This window comes from Microcaecilia unicolor, chromosome 6, assembly GCF_901765095.1.
Source record: "Microcaecilia unicolor chromosome 6, aMicUni1.1, whole genome shotgun sequence".
Classification (NCBI taxonomy): domain Eukaryota; kingdom Metazoa; phylum Chordata; class Amphibia; order Gymnophiona; family Siphonopidae; genus Microcaecilia; species Microcaecilia unicolor.
In genome coordinates this window covers 188,367,956-188,390,867 of record NC_044036.1, presented here as the reverse complement: position 1 = coordinate 188,390,867, position 22,912 = coordinate 188,367,956, and the positions used below count along the sequence as shown (strand labels likewise).

At 43.8% G+C, this 22,912-nt stretch overlaps 1 protein-coding gene across 1 annotated transcript in view; it reads right to left on the bottom strand.

Moving 5' to 3' along the window:
- SLC38A3 (solute carrier family 38 member 3) overlaps positions 1-22,912 on the bottom strand; it is a 255,214-nt gene that overhangs the window by 81,521 nt on the left and 150,781 nt on the right. Inside the window, exon 5 of the mRNA XM_030207217.1 lies at positions 931-1,004. Within this exon, the coding sequence (XP_030063077.1) occupies positions 931-1,004 (74 nt within the window). The remainder of the gene's footprint in view (positions 1-930; positions 1,005-22,912) is intronic.

Sequence of the window (22,912 nt, the reverse complement as noted above, 5' to 3'; positions counted from 1 at the left end):
TTATTTATTTATTCTTGAACTGATAGGGTGGGGGAGGATTCAGAAAGGGTCAGCGGATTGAATTATGTAGAAATGATGCCTTTAGTGTCTGATCAGGATGTATTAAATTCTGCAGCACTATCAGCTTAGAGACTTTTTTTCTTATTGTGATGTAATGGCACCTTGTCCTATTTTCATCTAATGTTTCCAGGTTTTGTCAGTTTCTTGCTGTAGCATCTGTTTTTGTTTGTTTTTTTCTTTTTTAAAAACCATTTCTGACTGACATATTTTCAAGACTGAGATTTGCTTAAACTTGTAACCACTGAGATAACTTTCCCTCCATAACCCAGTTAGTCTCTAATGTACTCATGTTTTAGATCTTAATACTCACAAGTGACTCAAAGTTCATACAAAGGCCAGATGTAGGCCTCTCCTCTCTCCCCTGTCTCTGTGTCTGCTCACAAGAACATGTGCATTCATGGATGATATTGCATTTTGGAATGAAATGTTCATTAAACTTTAATTACAGTATTCCTCAACAGTGGCGTAGCGAGGGCGGCTGACACCCAGGGCTGCGCACCCCCCCACCCCATGGGTGCAGCATGGCGCACCCCCCCCCCCCCCTTGGCATGTGCACCCCCCCTCGGAGCACATTCTTACCGCCCCGAGTGCACGTCGTCGCTGGGAGCTGCGTCGGCTCCGCTGGTTCCTTGCTCTCTCTGCCCCAGAACAGGAAGTAACCTGTTCCGGGGCAGAGAGAGCAGTGAACCAGCGCAGCTGACACCCCCCCAGCGGCGTGCACCTGGGGCGGACCGCCCCACCGTCCCCCCTTCCTACGCCACTGTTCCTCAATGACTTTGCAACCAAGGTGAAAATAACCTTTTTCTAGGCAATATTTGACCCTGCTTGAAAGAGTTCTATAAATATATCTGCTGTTTTGGAAGTACTTACCCACAATGCCTGAGGATTTCAGTAGCAAATGAATGGAGTAGCAGGATAGCATGGCAACACCACTCAGAAGAAAACTAGGAGAACATAGAGAAATGATGTCAGCATCTTTAAATACCTCTTCAAAAGAATTCTACAGCTAATCATAAAGATATTGTTGCCTTCCTTTCAAATTTACCTCTTCAAAAACTATACGAATAATCACCAAAACTCTACAACTGAACATAAAAGCTACCACTACCTTTTCCTCTTCAAATCAGTCTCTTCAAAAACTCTATGAATAACAACATGAACTATAGATGCCCTCTCCACATTGCACAATATTATTGTAACTCCACAAAAATGTACATTGTAAGCTATGTTGAACCAAAATTTGTTTTTAGATAATAGTAGGATACAAGAATACAAAAATAAATAAATACATAAAAATATAGACTTAGAATTTGCCTTTTCTTTCTCACCCCAAAGCATCTTCAGCCCTCAAGGTTCTTCTCTTCTCTTATCAGCTAATGTTAACCTGAAAGAATTGGTTTTGGGGAACGTGGGAGGTGGCTAGCTGTTTCAGTCTATCTTGCATGCAGAGGTTCTATTTTCATTACGAGCTGTCAGAGGGAGAGTACTTAAATTATTCTTTGTTATTCCAATTCTTTTCAGTTTACTTTATTTTATCCTATTAAAATCTAATGTAGTCAAGGAGGACAAGGCCAGGGGATTATAAGAACTTGGGACAATTTTGTTAAAATGTGCTTCAGATATCATATCTTATGTGCTAAAATTTAAATGGAAATTAAATCCTGGCAGTTGCTTGGAAGTAAATGGAAGTACCCTATATAAGGAGAGGAGGAGTGGCCTAGTGGTTAGATCACCAAAGAGCCGATGATGAGAGTGAATGCTCCAGGATAAAGTAGGCTGTGCCACAATAAGAGGGTGCTGTTTTGCGGCATTGCCCTCCATTGTTCCTTTTCTTTCCTTCTGGTGAATTGTTCGATGCGAAAGATATGTTTTGAAATCAACAGTCATAAACTGATAAGTTGAGAAGATGACTATTGAATCTGTATGCTAAAACGTTATCCTCTTCAGCTTGTACTAAGATACAATAGATCACCAATCTAGACATCCCGAGGTGCCTGGTTCAAATCCTACTGCTCCTCCTTGTGATCTTGGGCAAGTCACTTAATCCTTCATTGCCTCAGGTACAAACTTGGACTGTACCTGAATGTAACTCATCTTGAGCTACTACTGAAACTGGTGTGAGCAGAATCCAAATAAATAAATAAATAAATAACTAAATAAACAAGATGATTACAATCACTGACTATATCTATTTGATGTCTAAACTGACAGCAGTGTATAGAGGCATGATGACTGCATTTATACAAATTTGTGAGGCATATGGGAAATGAAGAAATGCTAAGGTAGAAGAGGGAAGTCCACAATGTCAGAGCATCTTAATAACAGAATGTGTAGATATCACCTGATTGCCCAAAGTAACTCCAGAGCTAATTGGAGCTGAGAGAGGGAGGGGTTGGGGGCAGAGGAACAAGCATCGATGCTGTTAAAAGTTGCTGGTTTCACTATATTCTTGAGGCAGTGTTCTGATGAGTATCCGTGTAAAGCGTGACTCTGGTTTGGTTTTGTAAATTGTTCTGTATTTCAAAAACAATGTTAACCCCCCCCCCCCAAAAAAAAAAAAAAAACGTGTTATCAACAGTTGTACATGATGCTATTTTTCTGTACTATTTATGATGGAAAGCAATAAACAGAGTTGAATTACAGCCTTCAAGGGAAAAAAAGACAAGTAACTGAAAGGGTCCTTGTTTCAATGGAGGACAGAAAACCTCATGGTCTCAGTTAAAATGAATAAAATGCACTCTCAAAAGAACATGGGCACCAGAGGTATCTTTATACATATTTTTATTTACAAAAGTATATTACTCATCAATCTAAGGAAATCTTTCCCTTTATTAGTGATTCCCAAAAATCAATTGTTTACAGTGTATAATAGGGTAAAATTATTAAGAAAACCAAAAGGATAAAGTCACTCAGAGACCTAAACAATCATTTGTCCATGTCCTGAAACATGACTCTTTTGTGAGTCCTGCCTGGGCTCCTCAGACTTCTAAAATATTGGATATCTCTGTAGACTGATCAAAATCCAACATAACTGAAAGTCTACTCACTTAACTCGCTGGGCTTTTTCAGACTTGGTTTGATTGTAAACTGATGTTACCCATTTCTTAATATCTTCCTGATTACCTGCTTTCTATTCTATCTAATTAAAAAAAAACTGTCTTGTCACTTGCAGAGGGTCGACTCTATAGTCCCACCCACCCCTAGGTGAACTTCCTTTAAATAGGGCAATTATCTTCATTACACCATAATTGGTCAATCCTACTCCTTGTTATCCCCTATCATAATTCACCTTTTCACACTTGTGAATCACATCAATATGACCTTCATTCAGTGCAATACATGTTCTGTTTTAATCCTAACGCAAACTATCTGGAACCTTAGAGCTTGTCCTGTCTCCAAATACCAGCTTTGAAAGATGAGATCGACAAACTCAAGAAGGAATTAGCTACAACTAAAAAAGCATCCAGGATTACTCAATTTCCAGCCAATTTACGACCACAACTGCCACAGAGAATGAAACAGAGGAATAGATGGGTCACAGTAGGTTCTAGTAGACTAAGATCTGTGACACAGAAGCACTCACCCTCCCAACTTTTGCCCCTGTCAAATTCTTTTGCTGCGTTACATCATTATGATGCTGAAAAAGAAGTACTGCAGTAGAACCAGAGGCAATGAAAGTAGCACAACGCAAGAAACATCCCCCAAACAATGATTGATGAAAAGCAGAAAACTCTTACTGATAGGAGACTCCATTATCAGAGGCATTAACTTAGGAACACAGTTCAAGGGTTCCAACCTAGTGAAATGCCTTCCAGGATCTTCAGCTACCAGATGTACCGAACAAATACTGAAAGTGATCCGAGAAGAGAGCAAGGTTTCAAATACTGATGTTGTAATTCACCTGGGGACAAATGACCTGGCCAACAATAGCAAGTTTACAGCACAGAGAGCATTCCAGAAGCTTGGGGAGGGACTGAAATCTTTGGTTTGGACTGTGGCTTTTTCTGAAGTAATTCCCACGTGGGGAGGAAAGACTACCAAAACAGTGGATTTCAATAAGTGGCTTGGGTCTTGGTGTAAAGAAGGTTTTAGATATATAGGAGCATGGGGTAATATGCATAGCCACCAAGAGGGGGGGGGGCAGGGGGGACAAAGTTCCCCAGGCCCGGGCCTCCAAGGGGGGCCCGGTGCCGCAGTCCCACCCGACCTCCGTCGTCGACTGTCTGCCACCGGGCCGGGCCCTCTGCATTGAAATCACAGCGCCTCTCACCTCCGTGTGAAAGTGCGGCAGGCAGCAGGGCAGCAGATCACCTCCCTTCGGGCCTGATATGGGACCTCATGGCAACATGTAAGAATGACAAGACAGAAAGATTCTTCAATCTTTCAAAAGACCCAGGGACAATATATTTCAGGCATGGCCAGAGAAGCAGATGCTTTATACCTTGTCACCATAGCCTTTGTTGGGGAAAATCCTCCAGAGAACAGAGGATCACCCAGCTTTAGTCATCCTTGTGGTGCACAACTGGCCCAAGAGACCTTGGTACATCGATCTAGTACTTCAAATGGAATGAAGTTGTGTTTATTCTTGCTATACCACGTCTCAAGTATTTACCATCTGAGTGGTTGACATGCATTGTCCTTCAACCAAGGGTCTCCCATCTGATGGATTATCTGGTGAGACTCTCTTTTATAGCATGGCCTTGACAGGTGGCAGTACAGGTGGCAGTTTCGGAAGAGGGAATATGCTCCAGTGGTGCCTGATACCCTGAAGGCTAGGAGGGGTTTGACATGCCTGTCTTATGTTTGGGTATCCTCATCAAAAGAGTAGTGAAACCAGCAGGGCTCTTCCAAGAATAACAGGAAGAGGAGACACTTAGAAGAAGAAATACCTATAAGCGTATACCTAACCATTTGATTCTTACCCTTGCAAGCATTGCACTTAAAAACAATTATTTTTGTTTCCAAGGAGTCTTTTACCAGCAAATAAAGGGCACAGCCATGGGGTCATCTATGGCCCCTGACCTTGCAAACCTATATGTGGAACACTTTGAAGAACATCATTTACAAGATCAACCCTTTAAAGATCATATTATTCTGTACAAACACTATATCGACAATATCTTTATTTTATGGAAGGGAGATGAATTGAAACTGAATGATTTTCACCAATGGATCACTACCCAGGATCCTAATCTTAAGTTGAAGATGAACTTTGTCCATGAACAAATTTCCTTTTTGGACCTCATGATCATTAAAACACTTTTACAATCACCTTATATAGGAAACCTACAGATCACAACACATTGTTGCACTACAGCAGCCACCATCATCGGGCCCTAAAAGTCAATCTACCCCTTGCCAGTTTTTGAGACTTAGAAGAATATGTACCAATGATGATGAGTTCCATCTGCAGTCTAGAATCATGTCCAAGAGATTTGAAAGAAGAGGATATCCTCCACAGCAGATTCAGTCTGGTTTTCTCAGAGCAAGATATCAAAACTGAGAAGATCTTCTTAAATCAAAACCCGAAAAACCCTCACTAGACTTCGTTTGTACGCTCAGATTTTCACATCTCTCTGGAAAGATCCAAAAAAGCATAAGAAGGCACTGGCATATTCTTGAAAATAACGATCTTTTCAAACAAAAAAGGCTCGTTGTGGCTTATTCAAGAGGGAAAAATTTAAAAGAGAAACTCGTCCCCTCCACACTTCCCTCCCTTCCAGATTCGGGCACTCATATATAGCCTGCAGGCCATCGAAAATGTGGCAAGTGCAGTATTTGCAGACATGCACTTGAAATTTTTTCATTTACAAATCCTCAGACCAATAAGAAATATTGTAACAGTGACCACGTCATTTACATTATCATATGTCCTTGTAACCTGCTTTATAGTAAGAATGATCAAAGCAAGGATAATCGAACACCACAGCAACATTAATTGTCAAAATAAATTGTCTAGGGATGGGACACACTAATGAAGAATTAAAATTTTTTGTCTTCAGAATTTTTAAAAAACACTGGGGAAGATCAGATATAGACAAAACACTTCTCCAAAATGAAAAAAGATTAATCTTTTATTTCAAAACAGTTTCCCTGTCTGGTCTTAATCTCAACATAGATTATACACCCATTCTATAAATTTTACTTATGTATATGTCAGCATGTTTGGGCCTTTTTTTGTGTTCTCCAAGTTGGAAATGCACAACCTTTCTTATAAGTATATGTCAAATGGACCAGGATAAGTTGATACACCTGTGTGCATATATAATTTTTACATGGATTCTACATATATACAGATATACATATATAGATGAATGTACATTTTCATGTTCTGGATTTTTCCACTGTGAATGTGCCTATGTACTTTGAATTGAGAAGGTACCCCTTGTTTTATATATATATATATATATATATATATATATATATATATATATATATATATATATATATATATATATATATATACACAGAGAGAGAGAGAGAGAGACATTAAATGAATTGAGATAGGTTTATAGACTTACGAGTATCTATACCTTTGCATAAAGGTCCAATAGATATATGTATATTTATGTTCACCCGGTTGATATTCATTTTTTGATGTCTTGATGTTTAGCACATATATACAGAGACATATAACTTTTATGTTCTGATGTGTTACACTGTGAATGTATTTTCTCTTTTTATGTACCTCATACTACGAATTGAGAATGTATTCACATTTTTTTGATATACAGACATTAAACGAACCATGAGAGGTTTACACACTTATGTACATATAACTTCACATAAAAATTAAATATATGCATGTACATATATGTATACACAGTATATGACTGAAGGTATCTACACATACACACATACAATGTATATACACTCACATGTATATATTTCCTTCACAGACTTCTTGTCGGATCTGGTACATTTCACCATTTACATGCTCGTATATTTTTCTTCCCTTTCTTGCTCCCCCTTTTTTTATGTACATAATTTTTATTTTACCCTTTTAATTACATAAGGGTGTACATTCTGCCAGCTTTATCTGGCGTCGGTGCATGTTTAGATTAGTAAGGTCGACTCAGGAGAGAGACCTTGAGGTGTTGATTTCACAGGATATGAAGGTGAAGAAACAATGTGACAAGGCAACGGCTGTGGCCAGAAGGATGCTAGGCTGTATAGAGAGGGGTATAACCAGCAGAAGAAAAAAGGTGTTGATGCCCCTCTACAAGTCGCTGGTGAGGCACCACTTGAAGTATTGTGTTCAGTGTTTGAGGCCGTATCTTGCTAAAGATGTAAGAAGTCTGGAAGCGGTGCAAAGAAAAGCTACAAAAATGGGATTTGCATTCCAAACCGTACAAGAAGACTTGTCAACCTGAACATGTATACCTTGGAGGAAAGAAGAAACAGGGGTGACATGATACAGGCGTTCAAATATTTGAAAGGTATTAATTAATTAATTTATTTGTTACATTTGTATCCCACATTTTCCCACCTATTTGCAGGCTCAATGTGGCTTACATTGTACCGTGAAGGTGTTTGCCAACTTCGGTAGAGAAACAAATACAAAGTGAAGTTTTAGTCGAATAAGGTTCATATGTTACAGACACATTGGGAATCATAGAGAAGGAGAGTTATATAGTGCTCATTACGAGCTTTAGTTACATTGTGTTGCAGGGTTCAAACACTTAAGTTGGGTCGGGAGGGTATGCCTTATTGAACAGGTTGGTCTTTAGTGATTTCCAGAAGTTGAAGTGGTCATACGTTGTTTTCACAATGCATGACCACTTCATCTTGTTGAGGAAGACTGGATGTTCAAAATGTTTTACAATATGGCACACCATTTTCAATATTTTTTTTTTTGCTTTTGGCTTTTTCAGTTTATTCCACACATTGTTATTATGTAAGATTTGTGTTCCATTCCTTGAAATGTATAGTCACATGTATATAGTATTAGACTTTTTAGTTCTTATTACTATTATTTATTATGAGTGCTTTATTGGTCTTTGAGTTATTGAATCCTTTGTTTTTAAGTGACCTATGCATAGTCGCATGTATTGAGTATTAGAAGTTTTTAGTTTTTGTTATCATTATTTATTTTCAGTGTTTTATTGGTTTGTGAGCTGTTTTATTCCTTTGCTTTTAAGTGGTCTATATGTGTCCATTTTATTGTAGACTCCTGAGGCAGGCTCTTTGGTGCCGAAACACTATGCCATGTCAAGACTTTTTATGCACCAGTACCGCATGAAGAGCGTTTTGTACAACACAAAGAACATTTTGTTAACAATTAAAGTTCTGTTTTATCTCAAGTCCAATTGCTTGTTTAGCCTTCTGCAAACAAACCTTTTCCAGAGATGGGAAGGTGGTAGAACTAGAGGACATGAATTGAAGTTGAAGGGGGGCAGACTCAAGAATAATGTCAGGAAGTATTTTTTCACGAAAAGGGTGGTAGATACGTGGAATGCCCTCCCGCGGGAGATGGTGGAGATGATAACGGCAACGGAATTCAAACATACCTGGGATAAACACAAAAGAATCCTGTTTAGAAGGAATGAATCTATGGAATCTTAGCAGAGATTGGGTGGCAACGCCGGTAATTGGGAAGCAAAACCAGTTCTGGGCAGACTTCTACAGTCTACGCCCTGATCATAACTGAATAGATATGGATGGGCTAGAGTGTAAATTTTGAGGGGCTTTAACATTAGCTTCAGAAAGTTTAGTACAAGAACAGTGCTGGGCAGACTTCTACAGTCTGTGCCCTGAGAATGGCAAGGACAAATCAAACTCGGGAGTGTGTGTTGGTTGTGGTATAGGCAAACCAGAAATTTATAGTGTACTTACCATCTTGCAGTCTGAATACATGTACATGTAAACAAATTTTCCTGTTGGAAATTGCATCAGCTCAGAGGTATATGTTGAATTTACAAACCTCTTTGTTTCAGCCAGAGCTTTACAGGATGGATTAAGGAATTAAATCTCTTTAATTCTCCATTTTTTTTATTTCTGCCTTTAATTGCTGCTGCTTATACATGTAATTTTCTGAGCTTGGGGGAGGGCGATTCAGCAGTCTTTTAATTCCATATACACCAACACATACACTACGATCCTCCCATCAAAATCTCCTACTGCTACCCCCTCCTCCTGTTCTGTGCCTAAATTTGTCATGTGTCTCAGCATTTTGTTATCGCAATCTCAAACTCTGGAACTCATTGCTCCAATCTATCAGACAAGAATCATCTTACATCAAGTTCAAAAAACTCAAAATCCTAGCTTTCTGAAGAAACATACACCGTTAGCAAATAATAATAATAATAAACTTGCTCAATTTTCCTTCACCTGTTCCTCTACTTAACTACCCCCCAATTTACAACTCCATCCCTCATCTATCTTTCATCTTCTTCCTTTTTATTTTGTGAACTGCCTAAAAGCTAAACATTGTGCGATTGGCAGTATATCAAAAGTTTGTAAATAAATAAACATAAGTTCCAGCACTTATACCTGGAGGTTGCAAAATGGCCAGTTTCACATATAGTTGCTGGAGCTTATATGTAGAAGCTGCTGAAGGTTTCTGCTCTGTATTTCTAAAATGGTCCTCTCCCCAGTGAATGCCAGTGAAATACATACATATTCTATGTATTTTACAAAAGGCTCCACTTTAATAAAGCCTTTTTAAAAAATACCCTTGGAATTGTGAATGTCCTGATCTGGATGTTCAGATTCTCCCCAATAACATATGCAAAATGGACCTTTAAGGATACATGACACTAAGAGGTCAGGCAGATAGCTGAGTGGAGAAGAGCCTGCCGGCACAGCTATGCTAGTACGTATAAACTATACTTGGCTGGAGGAGCACATCTTTTATAGTATTCTGGATGTACTTGTGATTGCACATACTGCTACTACTACTACTACTATTTAGCATTTCTATATCACTACAAAGCATACGCAGCGCTGCACAAACATAGAAGAAAGACAGTCCCTGCTCAAAGAGCTTACAATCTAATAGTGCCTGATGTAACCAGCCATCTAAGGATACTGCAGCTGCAATTTGAAAGAAATGTGAAGATACTGAAGGATAGGAAACAGAGAGTGGGGTTAAATGGGCAGTATTCACAATGGAGAAGGGTAGTTAGTGGGGTTCCTCAGGGGTCTGTGCTAGGACAGCTGCTTTTTAATATATTTATAAATGATTTAGAGATGGGAGTAACTAGTGAGGTAATTAAATTTGCTTATTCAAAGTCGTTAACTCGCGACAGGATTGTGAAAAATTACAGAAGGACCTTACGAGACTGGGAGACTGGGCGGCTAAATGGCAAATGACCTTTAATGTGAGCAAGTGCAAGATGATGCGTGTGGGAAAAAGAACCCAAATTATAGCTATGTCATGCAAGGTTCCATGTTAGGAGTTACGGACCAAGAAAGGGATCTGGGTGTCGTCGTCGATAATACACTGAAACCTTCTGCTCAGTGTGCTGCTGCGGCTAGGAAAGCGAATAGAATGTTGGGTATTATTAGGAAAGGTATGGAAAACAGGTGTGAGGATGTTATAATGCCGTTGTATCGCTCTATGGTGCAACCGCACCTTGAGTATTGTGTTCAATTCTGGTCGCAGCATCTCAAGAAAGATATAGTAGAATTGGAAAAGGTGCTGCGAAGGGCGACTAAAATGATAGCGGGGATGGGACGACTTCCCTATGAAAAAAGACTAAGGAGGCTAGGGCTTTTCAGTTTGGAGAAGAGTCGGCTGAGGTGAGACATGATAGAGGCTTGTAAAATAATGAGTGGAGTGGAATAGGTGGATGTGAAGCGTCTGTTCACGCTTTCCAAAAATACTAGGACTAGGGGGGCATGCGATGAAACTACAGTGTAGTAAATTTAAAACAATCCGGAGAAAATGTTTTTTCACCCAACGCATAATTAAACTCTGGAAAACGTTGTCGGAGAACATGGTGAAGGCGGTTAGCTTGGCAGAGTTTAAAAAGGGGTTAGACGGTTTCCTAAAGGACAACTGCTACTACTATTTAGCATTTATATAGCGCTACAAAGCGTACGCAGTGCTGCACAAACATAGAAGAAAGACAGTCCCTGCTCAAAGAGCTTACAATCTAATAGATAAAAATAATAAAGTAAGCAAATCAATTAATGTGTAGAGGAAAGAGGAGAGGAGGGTAGGTAGAAGCGAGAGGTACAAGTGGTTACAAGTCAAAAGTAATGTTGAAGAGTCCATAAACCACTACTAAATGAACTTGGGAAAAATCCACAATTCCAGGAATAACATGTATAGAATGTTTGTACGTTTGGGAAGCTTGCCAGGTGCCCTTGGTCTGGATTGGCTGCTGTCGTGGACAGGATGCTGGGCTCGATGGACCCTTGGTCTTTTCCCAGCGTGGCATTACTTATATACTTATGTACTACCTGTAGCAGGTATTCTCCGAGACAGCAGGCCTTATATTCTCACTGGTGGGTAACACAATTTCACGTTGCCCAGTCCTGCACTTGCAACATGCTTTTAAGAGCTTTGTGGAGTGCGAGCCATGCTCCACTGCCCATGAGCAAGCGCCTTCCCATCCACCGCTAGAGCGCGGTTACTGCAGTTGAATACTACTGCATAAAAAAGAAAAAGAGGAGACAACTCCAAGGGGAGGTGGGAGGGTTGTGGGAATATAAGGCCTGCTGTTCTCGAAGAATACCTGCTACAGTTAAGTATCTTTGCTTTCTTAGAGGACAAGCAGGCCTATCCTCACTGATGGAGAATCCCTAGCAACCAGGCTCACTGTAAACAATAAACATTGGTTAACTGGGTCTCGGAACAGCGAGGACATAACAGCGATCAGCCTGAAAATTATATACAAACTGAGAGTGCAACCTGAAACAGAATAAAATGAGCCTAGGGGGTAGAATTAGATTCTAGACCCCAAACAGATTCTGCAATACTGTATGTCCAAACTGACTATTGCATCGGGTATCCTGTAGTGAGATATGAATGTGTGGACTGAAGACCACATTGCAGCCTTGCAAATTTCTTCCATGGAGGCTGACCATAAGTGGGCTACCGATGCAGCCATGGCTCTGACATTTTGAGCCTTGACATGGACCACTAAGATCAGCCTAATCTGGGCATAAGTGAAAGAAATGCAATCTGCGAGCCAATTGGAAATGGTGTGTTTCCCAATGGTGACCTTCATCCTGTTGGGATCAAAAGAAACAAAAAGTTAGGTGGACTGTCTGTAGGGCTTAGTCCACTCCATGTAATAGGCCAATGCTTATTTGCAGTCCAAGGTGTGCAAGGCTCTCTTGCCAGGATGGGCAAGAGGTCGGGGAAAGAATGTTGGTGAGACAATTGACTGATTAGGATGGAAATCCAACACCACCATTGGCAGGAACTTAGGGTGTGTGCGGAGGACTACTCTGTTATGATAAAACTTAGTATAAGGTGCATCCACTACTAAAGCCTGCAGCTCACTGACCATGCGAGATGAAGTAACAGCCACCAAGAAATTGATGTCCCATGACAGTGGTGGAGGTTTGACAGGGGGCTTTGACAAAAGCTGTTCAGAGATGGGTTTACCCTCTACACGTTGAAATGCACTAATTGAACAGAAGTGAACTCTTACGGAGTTGGTCTTGAGACCAGACTCGGATAAGTGTAGAAGGTATTCAAGAAGGGACTGTGTAGGGCAAGAAAAGGGATCTAGGGCTTTGCCCTAACACCAGATGGCATACCTCCTCCACTTAAAAGAGTAACACCTGTTAGTGGAATCTTTCCTGGAAGCTAGCAAGACCCAGAAAACACCCTCTGGAAGACCAAAGAAAACAAATTCTAGGCTCTCAACACAGGGGTGTAGCCAGACTTCGGTGGGAGGGGAGTCCAGAGCCTGAGGTGAGGGGGCACATTTTACCCCCCCCCCCCCGGCGCCGCCGACCCCCCCCCCCACCATTACCGACCCCCCCTGCGCCACTGCCAACTTTGATGACCCCTGCCGATGACCCTCTTGACCCCCTCCCACCGCCAACCCTCCCCCGCTGTCGCTGTGGGCTACCTTTGCTGGCGGGGGACCCCAATCTCCGCCAGCCGAGGAGGTCCTCTTCTTCTTCCGAAGGCTTTGTTCTGTTTCTGATGTCCTGCATGTTGTACGTGCAGGACGTCAGACTCACAGAAACAGAACGAAGCCTGGCTGATCTGCAAGACTTCGTTCTGTTTCTGTGAGTCTGACGTCCTGCATGTACAACGTGCAGGACGTCAGAAACAGAACGAAGCCTTCAGAGGAAGAAGAGGACCTCCTCGGTTGGCAGGGATTGGGGTCTCCCGCCAGCAAAGGTAGCCCACTGCGACGGCAGGGGAGGGTTGGCGGCGGGAGGGGGGGGTCGAGAGGGTCGTCGACAGGGAGGTCCAGGGCCAAATCTACAGGGGCCCAGGCCCCATGTAGCTACGCCACTGTCTCAACATCCAGGCTGTAAGGACCAGAGATTGAAGGTTGGGATGCAGAAGAGATCCCTCATTCTGCTTGATGAGGGTCGGAAAACACTACAATCTCCATGGTTCTTCGTAGGATAATTCCAGAAGAAGTGGGAACCCAGATCTGATGAGGCCAATAAGATGTGATCAGTATCATGGTCCCATGGTTTTGCCTAAGTTTCAGCAAAGTCTTCCCCAAAGAGGTATGGGAGGGTATGCATACAGAATACTAGTCCCCCCAAAAGGAGGAAGGCATCTGATGCCAGTCTGTCATGGGCCTGGAGTCTGGAACAGAACTGAGGGACCTTGTGATTGAGATGAGTGGCAAAGAGATTCACTGAGGGGGTGCCCCATGCTCAGAAGATCTCGTGGGCAATGCCCATGTTAAGAGATCACTCGTGCTGCTGCATTACCCTGCTCAGTCTCTCAAGCAGGCTGTTGTTTATGCCCACTAGATAAGTGGCTTGAAGGAGCATGCCATGATTGCAAGCCCAATGCCACATCCAGCAGGGGGCAGCACATCATGTCCTCTGTATCAGGAGAATGTGATCTGCTGCCCCCCCCCTACTTGTTAATTTAAATCATGGCATCCTGATTGTCTGTTTTGAATTAGCACAATTTGGTGAGACGGCCAATCTCTGAAAGCCTTCAGAGCATTCCATATCATCCAAAATTCCAGGAGATTGATCTGGAAATCTGTTTCCTGGACAGACCAAGCACCTTGAGTGTGAAGCCCATCTACATGAGCTCTCCAACTCAGGAGAGATACATTAATTGCCAGCACTATCTAAAGCTGTGGAATTTGGAATGGAAATCCCAGATTCAGATTGGATCGAATGCGCCACCACAATAAGGAGCAAGCAAGCTCTGGGGACACTCAGATGACATCTTCTAGACCCCCCGTGGCTTGACACCACTAAGAAACAAGGGTCCATTGGGACGTTCTCATGTGAAGACGTGTTTTGGGTGTGTCCCATGGGGCCCAATAACCTCAACATCTGCCGAGCCATGACCTGTTGAGAAATTCAAACCCGAGAAGCAAGTGTGACTAGAGCATCTGCCCTCAGCACCAGGAGGAAGGCTTGAACCTTCTGCATATTAAGCAGGGCTCCAATGAATTCCAATTGCTAGGCAGGGCGTAGATGGGACTTGGGGTAGTTTAAAATGAACCCTAGTAGCTCAAGCATCTGAATAGTCCTCCACATGGACTCCTGAGCACCATCCTCCGACATGTTCTTCACCAGCCAATCATCAAGATAAGGGAACACATGGACTCCCAGTTTGCATAGTGATGCTGTGACTATTGCTAGACATTTGGTAAACACCCTAGGAGCTGATGCAAAGCCAAAGGGTAACTTGGGATACTGGTAGTGTTGTGTCACCAGCCAAAATTGGAGATACTTCCAATGGGCTGGAAGTATCGGGATGTGTGTATATGCATCCAAGTCCAGAGAGCATAGCCAATCATTTTCCTGAATCATGGGGAGAAGGGTGCCCAGGGAAAACATCCTGAACTTTTCTTTAACCAGGAATTTGTTCAGGGCCCTTAGGTCTAGGATGGGATGCAGTGGAATAGAATCCCTGCCCTTCCTCCCCTGGTGGAACGGGCTCAACTGCATGGGCCTCCAGAAGGGCTCAGAGTTCCTCTGTAAGTACCTGCTCATGCTGAAAGCTGAAGCAAAAGCTTGTCCCCTGCTTTGACTGAGAAGCAGCAGGGGCCTTAGGTGCACGCTATTGACAGGAGTGAGCACGCTGGGGCTGAGCCTAAGCAGGCTCTCAGGAGGAGGTGGCATACTGTACCTACACCTCTGAGAGTAGTAGGCACCCCTTCTCGACTTGTCAAAAGACCTCCTACATGAGGAGGCAGATGCAGAAGGCGCCTGGCAGGAGAGAGAAGAGATGGTATCAGTATGATTCTTGATTTGGTCAGTGACCTCCTCAACCTTCTCTCCAAAACGTTTATCCTCTTGGCACGGATCAACTGCCAACCTCTGCTGAACTGCTGGTTCAAAGTCAGAAATACGCAGCCATGAGAGTCTGTGCATTGCTATACTTTGAGCAGAGATCCTGGATGCCACATCAAAAGTGTCATAGGCACACCTGGCCAAGAACTTACGACATGCCTTCTGCTGCTTGGCCAACTTGTGAAGCAACTCGGCCTGCACTGATGGGAGAGAGTAAGCCAAGTCTAGAATCTTGCGCACTGAGTCCCGCAAGTAGACACTCATGAAGATCTGGTAAGACTGGATACATGACACAGGCATAGAGGCCTGGAACATCTTCCTCCCCAAAAAATCCACGGTTCTAGCATCTCTGCTCAGGGGCACCAAAGTATAGTCTCTAGAACTCCTGGCTCTTTTGAGGGCAGATTCCACCATCATGGAATGATGAGGCAACTGGGGCTTATCAAATTCAGGTGTGCTGTGGATCCAGTACATGGCATCAATCTTTTTGGGCAGTACAGGGACAGACAGAGGGATCTCCCAATTCTGCATGAGAACATCCTGCAGCTCTCATGCAGCAGTGCAGTCACAGCTTCTTTAGGTTGAGTCTTATAGTCCAGGAGCTTGAGCATCTTGACCCTGGGCTTGTCCTCCACCTCTAAAGAAAATGAAATGGCAGCCGCCATTTTCTTAACAAAAGAGGAAAAAGAAACGCTGTCCGGAGGAGATTTCTGCCTTTCCTGTGGAGGGGAGGGATTGGAGGGGATGCCATAGGACTTATCCTCCAAAAATTATCACGGCTCCTCCTCTGACTCCCATGAGTGCTCCTGATTGGTGTCATTCAAAAGCTCCTCATGGGAGGGCTGAGACTGAGCCTACCTTGTCCTCAAGAGGGGCTTCGAGGAGTCAGCTCCCACCTCGTCTCCAGCGAAGCTTCCTCCACCGACATCGAGGGGGTACCAGATTAGGTGGCAATCAACACTGGGGCCACATGCGACACCGGCATCGGAGCCAGCACCACAGGCTGAGGGCCAAGCGGGGCCGCAATGGGAGGCAGGGTAGGCAGAAGCATCCCTGATGCTGATGTAGTCCATTGCATGAAGCCAAACAGGCAGCTCAGGAAGCAAGGCCTGGCTGTGTTCATTGAGTGCTGACACCAGGAAAGGCTGGGGCATTGGTGCAGTCTGCAGAGCTGCTGGGGTTGAGATGGGAGGCTGATCCTGGCTGCTGGAAGACCAACGCACCAGCACCTCTTGTATGGAGGGGGAGTGGTTCTCCCGGTGCCAATCCTTCTTGGATGTTGAGTCCTTTGATGCCACAGAGCCTCAGGCACCAAATATCAAAGGGTATTGATGCTGATGCTTCTTGGCTTTCGCCCGAAGTCGATCATCAAGGCTCCTTGGTGCTGACAAGGATGAAATCGAATCCTCCGCCTCTGGGTCAGGTCTGATGCAGATCGATCCTGAGGGCCCTGCAAAGCAGCCAGCATTAACGCAGGTGGAGACCCACTCAATACACAACTGCTCCCAGTGTCTAGAAGTCTGGCAGCCACAAGTATTGATGCTCCTGATGCTGATGCTGATGCAACTCTCAGTGCCGATGAAGACATCGAGGATTCAGACCAGGCTCCAAAAATCTGTTCCTGTTGAGCCTCTCTGGACACCTAACATAGTAACATAATAAATGACGGCAGATAAAGACCTGAATGGTCCATCCAGTCTGCCCAACAAGATAAACTCATTTTACATGGTATGCGATACTTTATATGCATACCAAGTTTGATTTGTCCTTGTCATTCTCAGGGCACAGATTGTAGAAGTCTGCCCAGCACTGTTCTTGTACTAAAAGTTCTGAAGCTAACGTCGAAGCCCCTTAAATTTACACTCCAGCCCATCCATATCTATTCAGTTACAATCAGGTGGTAGACCAGCATTGCTGGTAATTGGGAAGCATTGCCTGGGTCCTTTTCTTCATCCAAAGGCAGAGGACACAGTTAGAAGGGCTATGATCAGGCCCTAGGCACTGAAGACGCCAAGAATTAGTGTCCTTGCTAGAGATGGTCCAACTGCACTGGGTACAGCATCAAGTAAGTATAATTTGGATTATTCTTCCCAATGTGCATCACTTTGCATTTGTCTACATTAAATTTTATCTGTCATTTGGATGCCCAGTCTTCCAATTCCTAACATCTTCCTGCAATTTCTTACAGTCCACATGCGTTTTAACAACTTTGAATAGTTTTGTGTCATTTCAAATTTAATCACCTCACTCATCATTCCATTTCCAGATCATTGATAAATATGTTAAATAGAACCGGTCCTAGTACAGATCCTTGTGGCACTCCACTATTCACCCTCTTCCATTGAGGGAAATGGTCATTTAACCCTACCATTTGTTTTTTGTCTATTAACCAGTTCCCAGTCTACCACAGAACATTGTCTCCTATTCCATGGCTTTTTTAATGTTCTCAGGAATCTCTTATGAAGGACTTTAGCTTTCTGAAAATTTAGATACAGCACATCAACCAACTCACCTTTATCCACATGTTTATTCACGTCTTCAAAGAAATGAAGCAAATTAGTGAGGCAAGACTTCCCTTGGCTGAAATCATGTTGACTCCGTCCCATTAAACCATGTTTGTATAAGTGTTCAGTGATTTTATTCTTTATAATAGTTTCCGCCTTTTGCCCGGAACTGATGTCAGGCTTACCAGCCTGTAATTTCTCCAATCACCCTGGAGCCCTTTTTAAAAATCAGTTGAACATTAACCACCCTCCAATCTTCAGGTACTATGGATGATTTTAATCAATTTGACTTCAAGCTGCAGGCATATGCATGACAATATGTTGATGAGCCAGCAACAATAATCAATCCATTCCTACACTGGAGATCCTTTCACTACCCAGAATATTTGTTACCAGTCTCACATGGCAACATCTTCAGACTGGCTAACTACTTTTTGGGAAACATCAAGGATAAAGTGAGAGAATGGAACTCTTAGCTGGCAGGACTAGAGCTGGGTTCAGATCCATCCCCTGGAGTTTCTTTTTATATGAAGCATGTATGATCAGGGCCGGTCTTAGCAAGTGTGGAGCCCTGTGCAGACCACTTTGGTGGGGCCCCATCCTAGCCCCACCCTGCCCTAGCCCCGCCCCCACCCCAGCTCCACCCCATTGATAAGATTATTCAATTTTTAGAAAATGTTTTATTTATGAAATTTCAAATAACGACAAATGAAGCTAAACTTGTACGGAAAAACTGATTGAAATAATAAGCATAATGCTATCATGAAACCCCCCCTCCCAGAAATTATTCAGTTCAAGTCCACTACAATTAGTAATTCCAATTCTCATGACCCCGGGGGGTCAGAGGTGCGGACACACAATCTCTCCACTGCAAAACACTATACACAAACTTGTGCAAAAACACACTCATAACCTTACCAAACCATAACAGCACTAATTCCAAGGACAGGACGAGCTACAACCCTATGCGTGGAAAGGCAGAACTGTAATTACACCAGGCTCTAAAAAAAAAAAAAAAAAAAGGGCTGCAAATACTACACGCTAGCAGGATACTGCACCTTGATCACACATGAAAAACACATGACACAACAGATATGAAGGCAAAATACTGAACTGGAAAGTTACCTCAAGAAGTCAGACTCAGCATGCAGCAATACTAGAAAAATTGAAACTTACATGCAAAATATCACAGATGCACATTTCCAAAAGCTGACATATTCTAATTAATAAATTCTGAATAAAATACTTTTTTCTACCTTTGTTGTCTGATCATTTAGTTTTTCTATTTGCTTTGGTCCCAGTGTCTTCTTTCCAGTTGATATTTTTCTCTCACCATGTCCACCATCCTCCTGTGTCCTGTTTACCATCTGTAGCCTTGTCCCTATCCTTTCTCCAGTTTCACCATCTGCCTTCAAAGTATTCCGATCCAGCCCTTAAATTCAGCAATTTGCCCTCCATCCATATCCAGCATTTCTCCTCACTCCCCTCCATCCATGTGCATCTACTTTCCTCCCCTCCCCTACATCCATGTCCAGCATTAGTCCTCTCTCCCTTCCCCTCCATCCATGTGCATTTCCTTCCTTTGTCTTTCCTTCCCTCCGTTTCCAGCCCAACATTTCTCCTCTCTCCCCTGCCCTCCCCTCCATGTCCAGCAATTTCTCCTCTCTCCCTTGGCCCTGCCCTCCCATTCATGTCCATCCTTGTCCATCGATACTTCTCTCTCCCCTTCCCTCCTCCTTCTATCCATATCCAGCAATTCTCCTCCCTTCCCTCCATGTCCAGCAATTAATCCTCTCTCCCTGGGCCCTGTCCTCCCATCCATGTCCATCCTTGTTCCTCTCTCCCCTTCCCTCCTCCATCTATCCATATCCAGCAATTCTCCTCCCTCCCCTCCATGTCCAGAAATTAATCCTCTTTCCCTGGGCCCTGCCCTACCATCCATATCCACCGATCAACTCTCCCCATCCCTCCTGCTCCCATCTCCACCTACCCGCCATCTTCTCTGTTCTGTTTCAATTCTTCAAGTAATATTTAAATTTACCTCCGTTGCATTTGCGCAGTGTCAGTGAAAGCGCTGTCTGACGTCTCTCCACCAGCCTTCCCTTGGCTCGTTCGTTCCCTCAGTGCCCCGCCTTCTTCTGACATCATTTCCTCGAGGGCTGGACACTGAGAGGGAACGAACGAGTGAAGGGAAGGTTAGAGACGTCAGGCAGCGCTTTCACCTGCGCTGCGCAGCTGCTGCGCCGTCGGAGGCTGGAGCCAGGTAAATTTAAATACCGCAAGTGCCGGGATGGAGCGGAGGAGGCTGACTGAGGCGTGCCGCGCGGGGCCCCCTTAAGCGCAAGGTCCTATGCGGCCGCCTCGGTTGCCTTGGCCTAAGACCGGCCCTGTGTATGATTAGCAAAATGAGGTAAATTTTCAATATGCCGAAAACCTAACTGCAAAGATAAACCTGTTTTTGAAAGACCACTCAATTTTCAAATATAAGGAACTTGCTTACACTGAGTTTGAAAATATTAGGGTCAATATTCAAAGAAACAAACACCACATGATTATAAGTGGATGATTTATTGGTTTATCTTTGTGCCCAATATTCAACTGCCCATATCTGTTTATTTATTTATTGGGATTTATTAACCGCCGTTATGGTTAAAGTTTATTTGATATACCACCAGTGGTGTGCTGGAGCCGGCTCGCACCGGCTCGCAAGAGCCGGTTGTTAACTTTGCTCGGCTCTTGCGAGCCAGTTGTTGAATTGCGTGAGCTGGCTCTCTTCCTCCCTCCCAATCCGGTCCCTTACGTCATAACTTCACGAATTCTTCGGGGTCGCTGCAAGCGCTGACTCTCCCACGCTGGCGCTGCAGGTTCGCATTTTAAAAATGGCCGCCGAGACTTCCAGAGGCGGCCTCGCGAGACTTCTGCCGAAGTCTTGGAGGCCGCCCTTGTAAGTCTTGGTGGCCATTTTGAATCGTGAACCTGCAGCGCCAGCGGGGGAGAGTCAGCGCTTGCAGCGACCCCGAAGAATTTGTGAAGTCGCTGACGTAAGGGACCGGATCCAGAGGGAGGGAGGGAGTTGAATTCACCGAACTCGGGAGGGGGTGGCAAGGGAGAGAAGGGAGTCGCTGGGCATTTATTAATGGAGGGGAGGGGAGAGAAGGGTCGCTATAGGTGCATGCAGGGCAGGGCAGGGGAGAGGAGGGTCACTGCTGGACATGGGTGGATGGAGGGCAGGGCAGGGGACAGGAGGGTCACTGCTGGATATAGGTGGATGGAGGGCAGGGGACAGGAGGGTCACTGCTGGACATGGGTGCAAGAGTTGTTGAATTGCGTGAGCCGGCTCTCTTCCTCCCTCCCAATCCGGTCCCTTATGTCACGACTTCACGAATACTTTGGGGTCGCTGCAAGCGCTGACTCTCCCCCGCTGGCGCTGCAGGTTCACGATTCAAAATGGCCGCCGAGACTTACAAGGGCGGACTCCAAGACTTCGGCAGAAGTCTCGCGAGGCTGCCTCTGGAAGTCTCGGCGGCCATTTTTAAAATGCGAACCTGCAGCACCAGCGTGGGAGAGTCAGCGCTTGCAGCGACACCGAAGAATTCGTGAAGTCGTGATGTAAGGGACCGGATTGGGAGGGAGGAAGAGAGTCGGCTCACGCAATTCAACAACCGGCTCGCAAGAGCCGAGCAAAGTTAACAACCGGCTCTTGCGAGCCGGTGCGAGCCGGCTCCAGCACACCACTGAGTTTAGGGCTGCCCTGAATTTGGGGAATGCAAGCTCCATACAGAGGACTGCTGGGAGAGAAGTCCATGGGGAAGGGGCGAAACAGTAAAATACAGCATGTCTGGTGGAATCTAACCTAGCAGTTGCAGGCGAAGGAGTATGCAGGCGTCGGTTGAGTAATGATCTGAGGAGGTACATAGAGGGTTATTGTGGAGGATAGGTATAGAGGAATCCCAGAGGAAAAAACTTTGTGAGTCATGGTTAGAACGTTGTGTTGCATATGGTAGGGAACAGGGAGCCAATGGTGGTGAATGAAGAGAGAGGTAAATCGATCAAATTTCTTAGCACAAGCGAAAAGTTTAAGGGCTGTGTTTTGAATGGTTTTTAATCATCGGAGAAGTGACTGGGTGATGCCAGAGTAGATGGTGTTGCAGTAATCCAGGTGACATAGCAGCATAGCATAAAGAAGTGTCATTTCTGAATTTTTATCAAGGAAAAAGCGAGTTATGAAGAGATTTACCTAAGATGGCAGGTAGGATCAGTGATTATGCTGTCCTAAGTTTGAATGGATAATTTATCTGTTTTGAAGTTAGGAACACATAAATAGCAGTCCTCCTAAATGGCTAAAGTTATCCAGACAGTTGCTGAATATTTTTTTCTATCCATCTGAATTTTGGCCTCACTTCTGGAATGCTCTTGCCCCACCTTATCTTAGCCATGTTCATTTTGGCCAGACATTGAGTTGTCTGTCCAAAATGTACTGCATTAAAAAAATGTATGCAGTTAGCATCCGGTACTGAACACATAAATGCTTCAATGAATTGAACTGCATCTCAAGTGGTTCTATAAAGGGGAACCTATCGGGAATCTATTCTATATAGAAAAATAGACACCCATAGAATACTAACCTAGCAGGTCACATTTGCACCTACCTTAAATTTTATGCACGAGCACATATGCTTGTGACTGACTAGTTTGCAGAAAAGTGCATATAAATTCTAGGATTCTATAATTTGTGCACATAACTGTGTGTCCTACTCAGACCTCATCCATGTGCTATGTGTTGTGTTATAGAATAGCATGTCGCTGGAATATTGGCATTTACATATATATATATATATATATATATATATATATGCGTGCATAGAAGTGTAAATGTCGTTATTTGGATAATTTATGCATGTTCTGCATTCTAAATATTGGTGCCTTCTTTATGG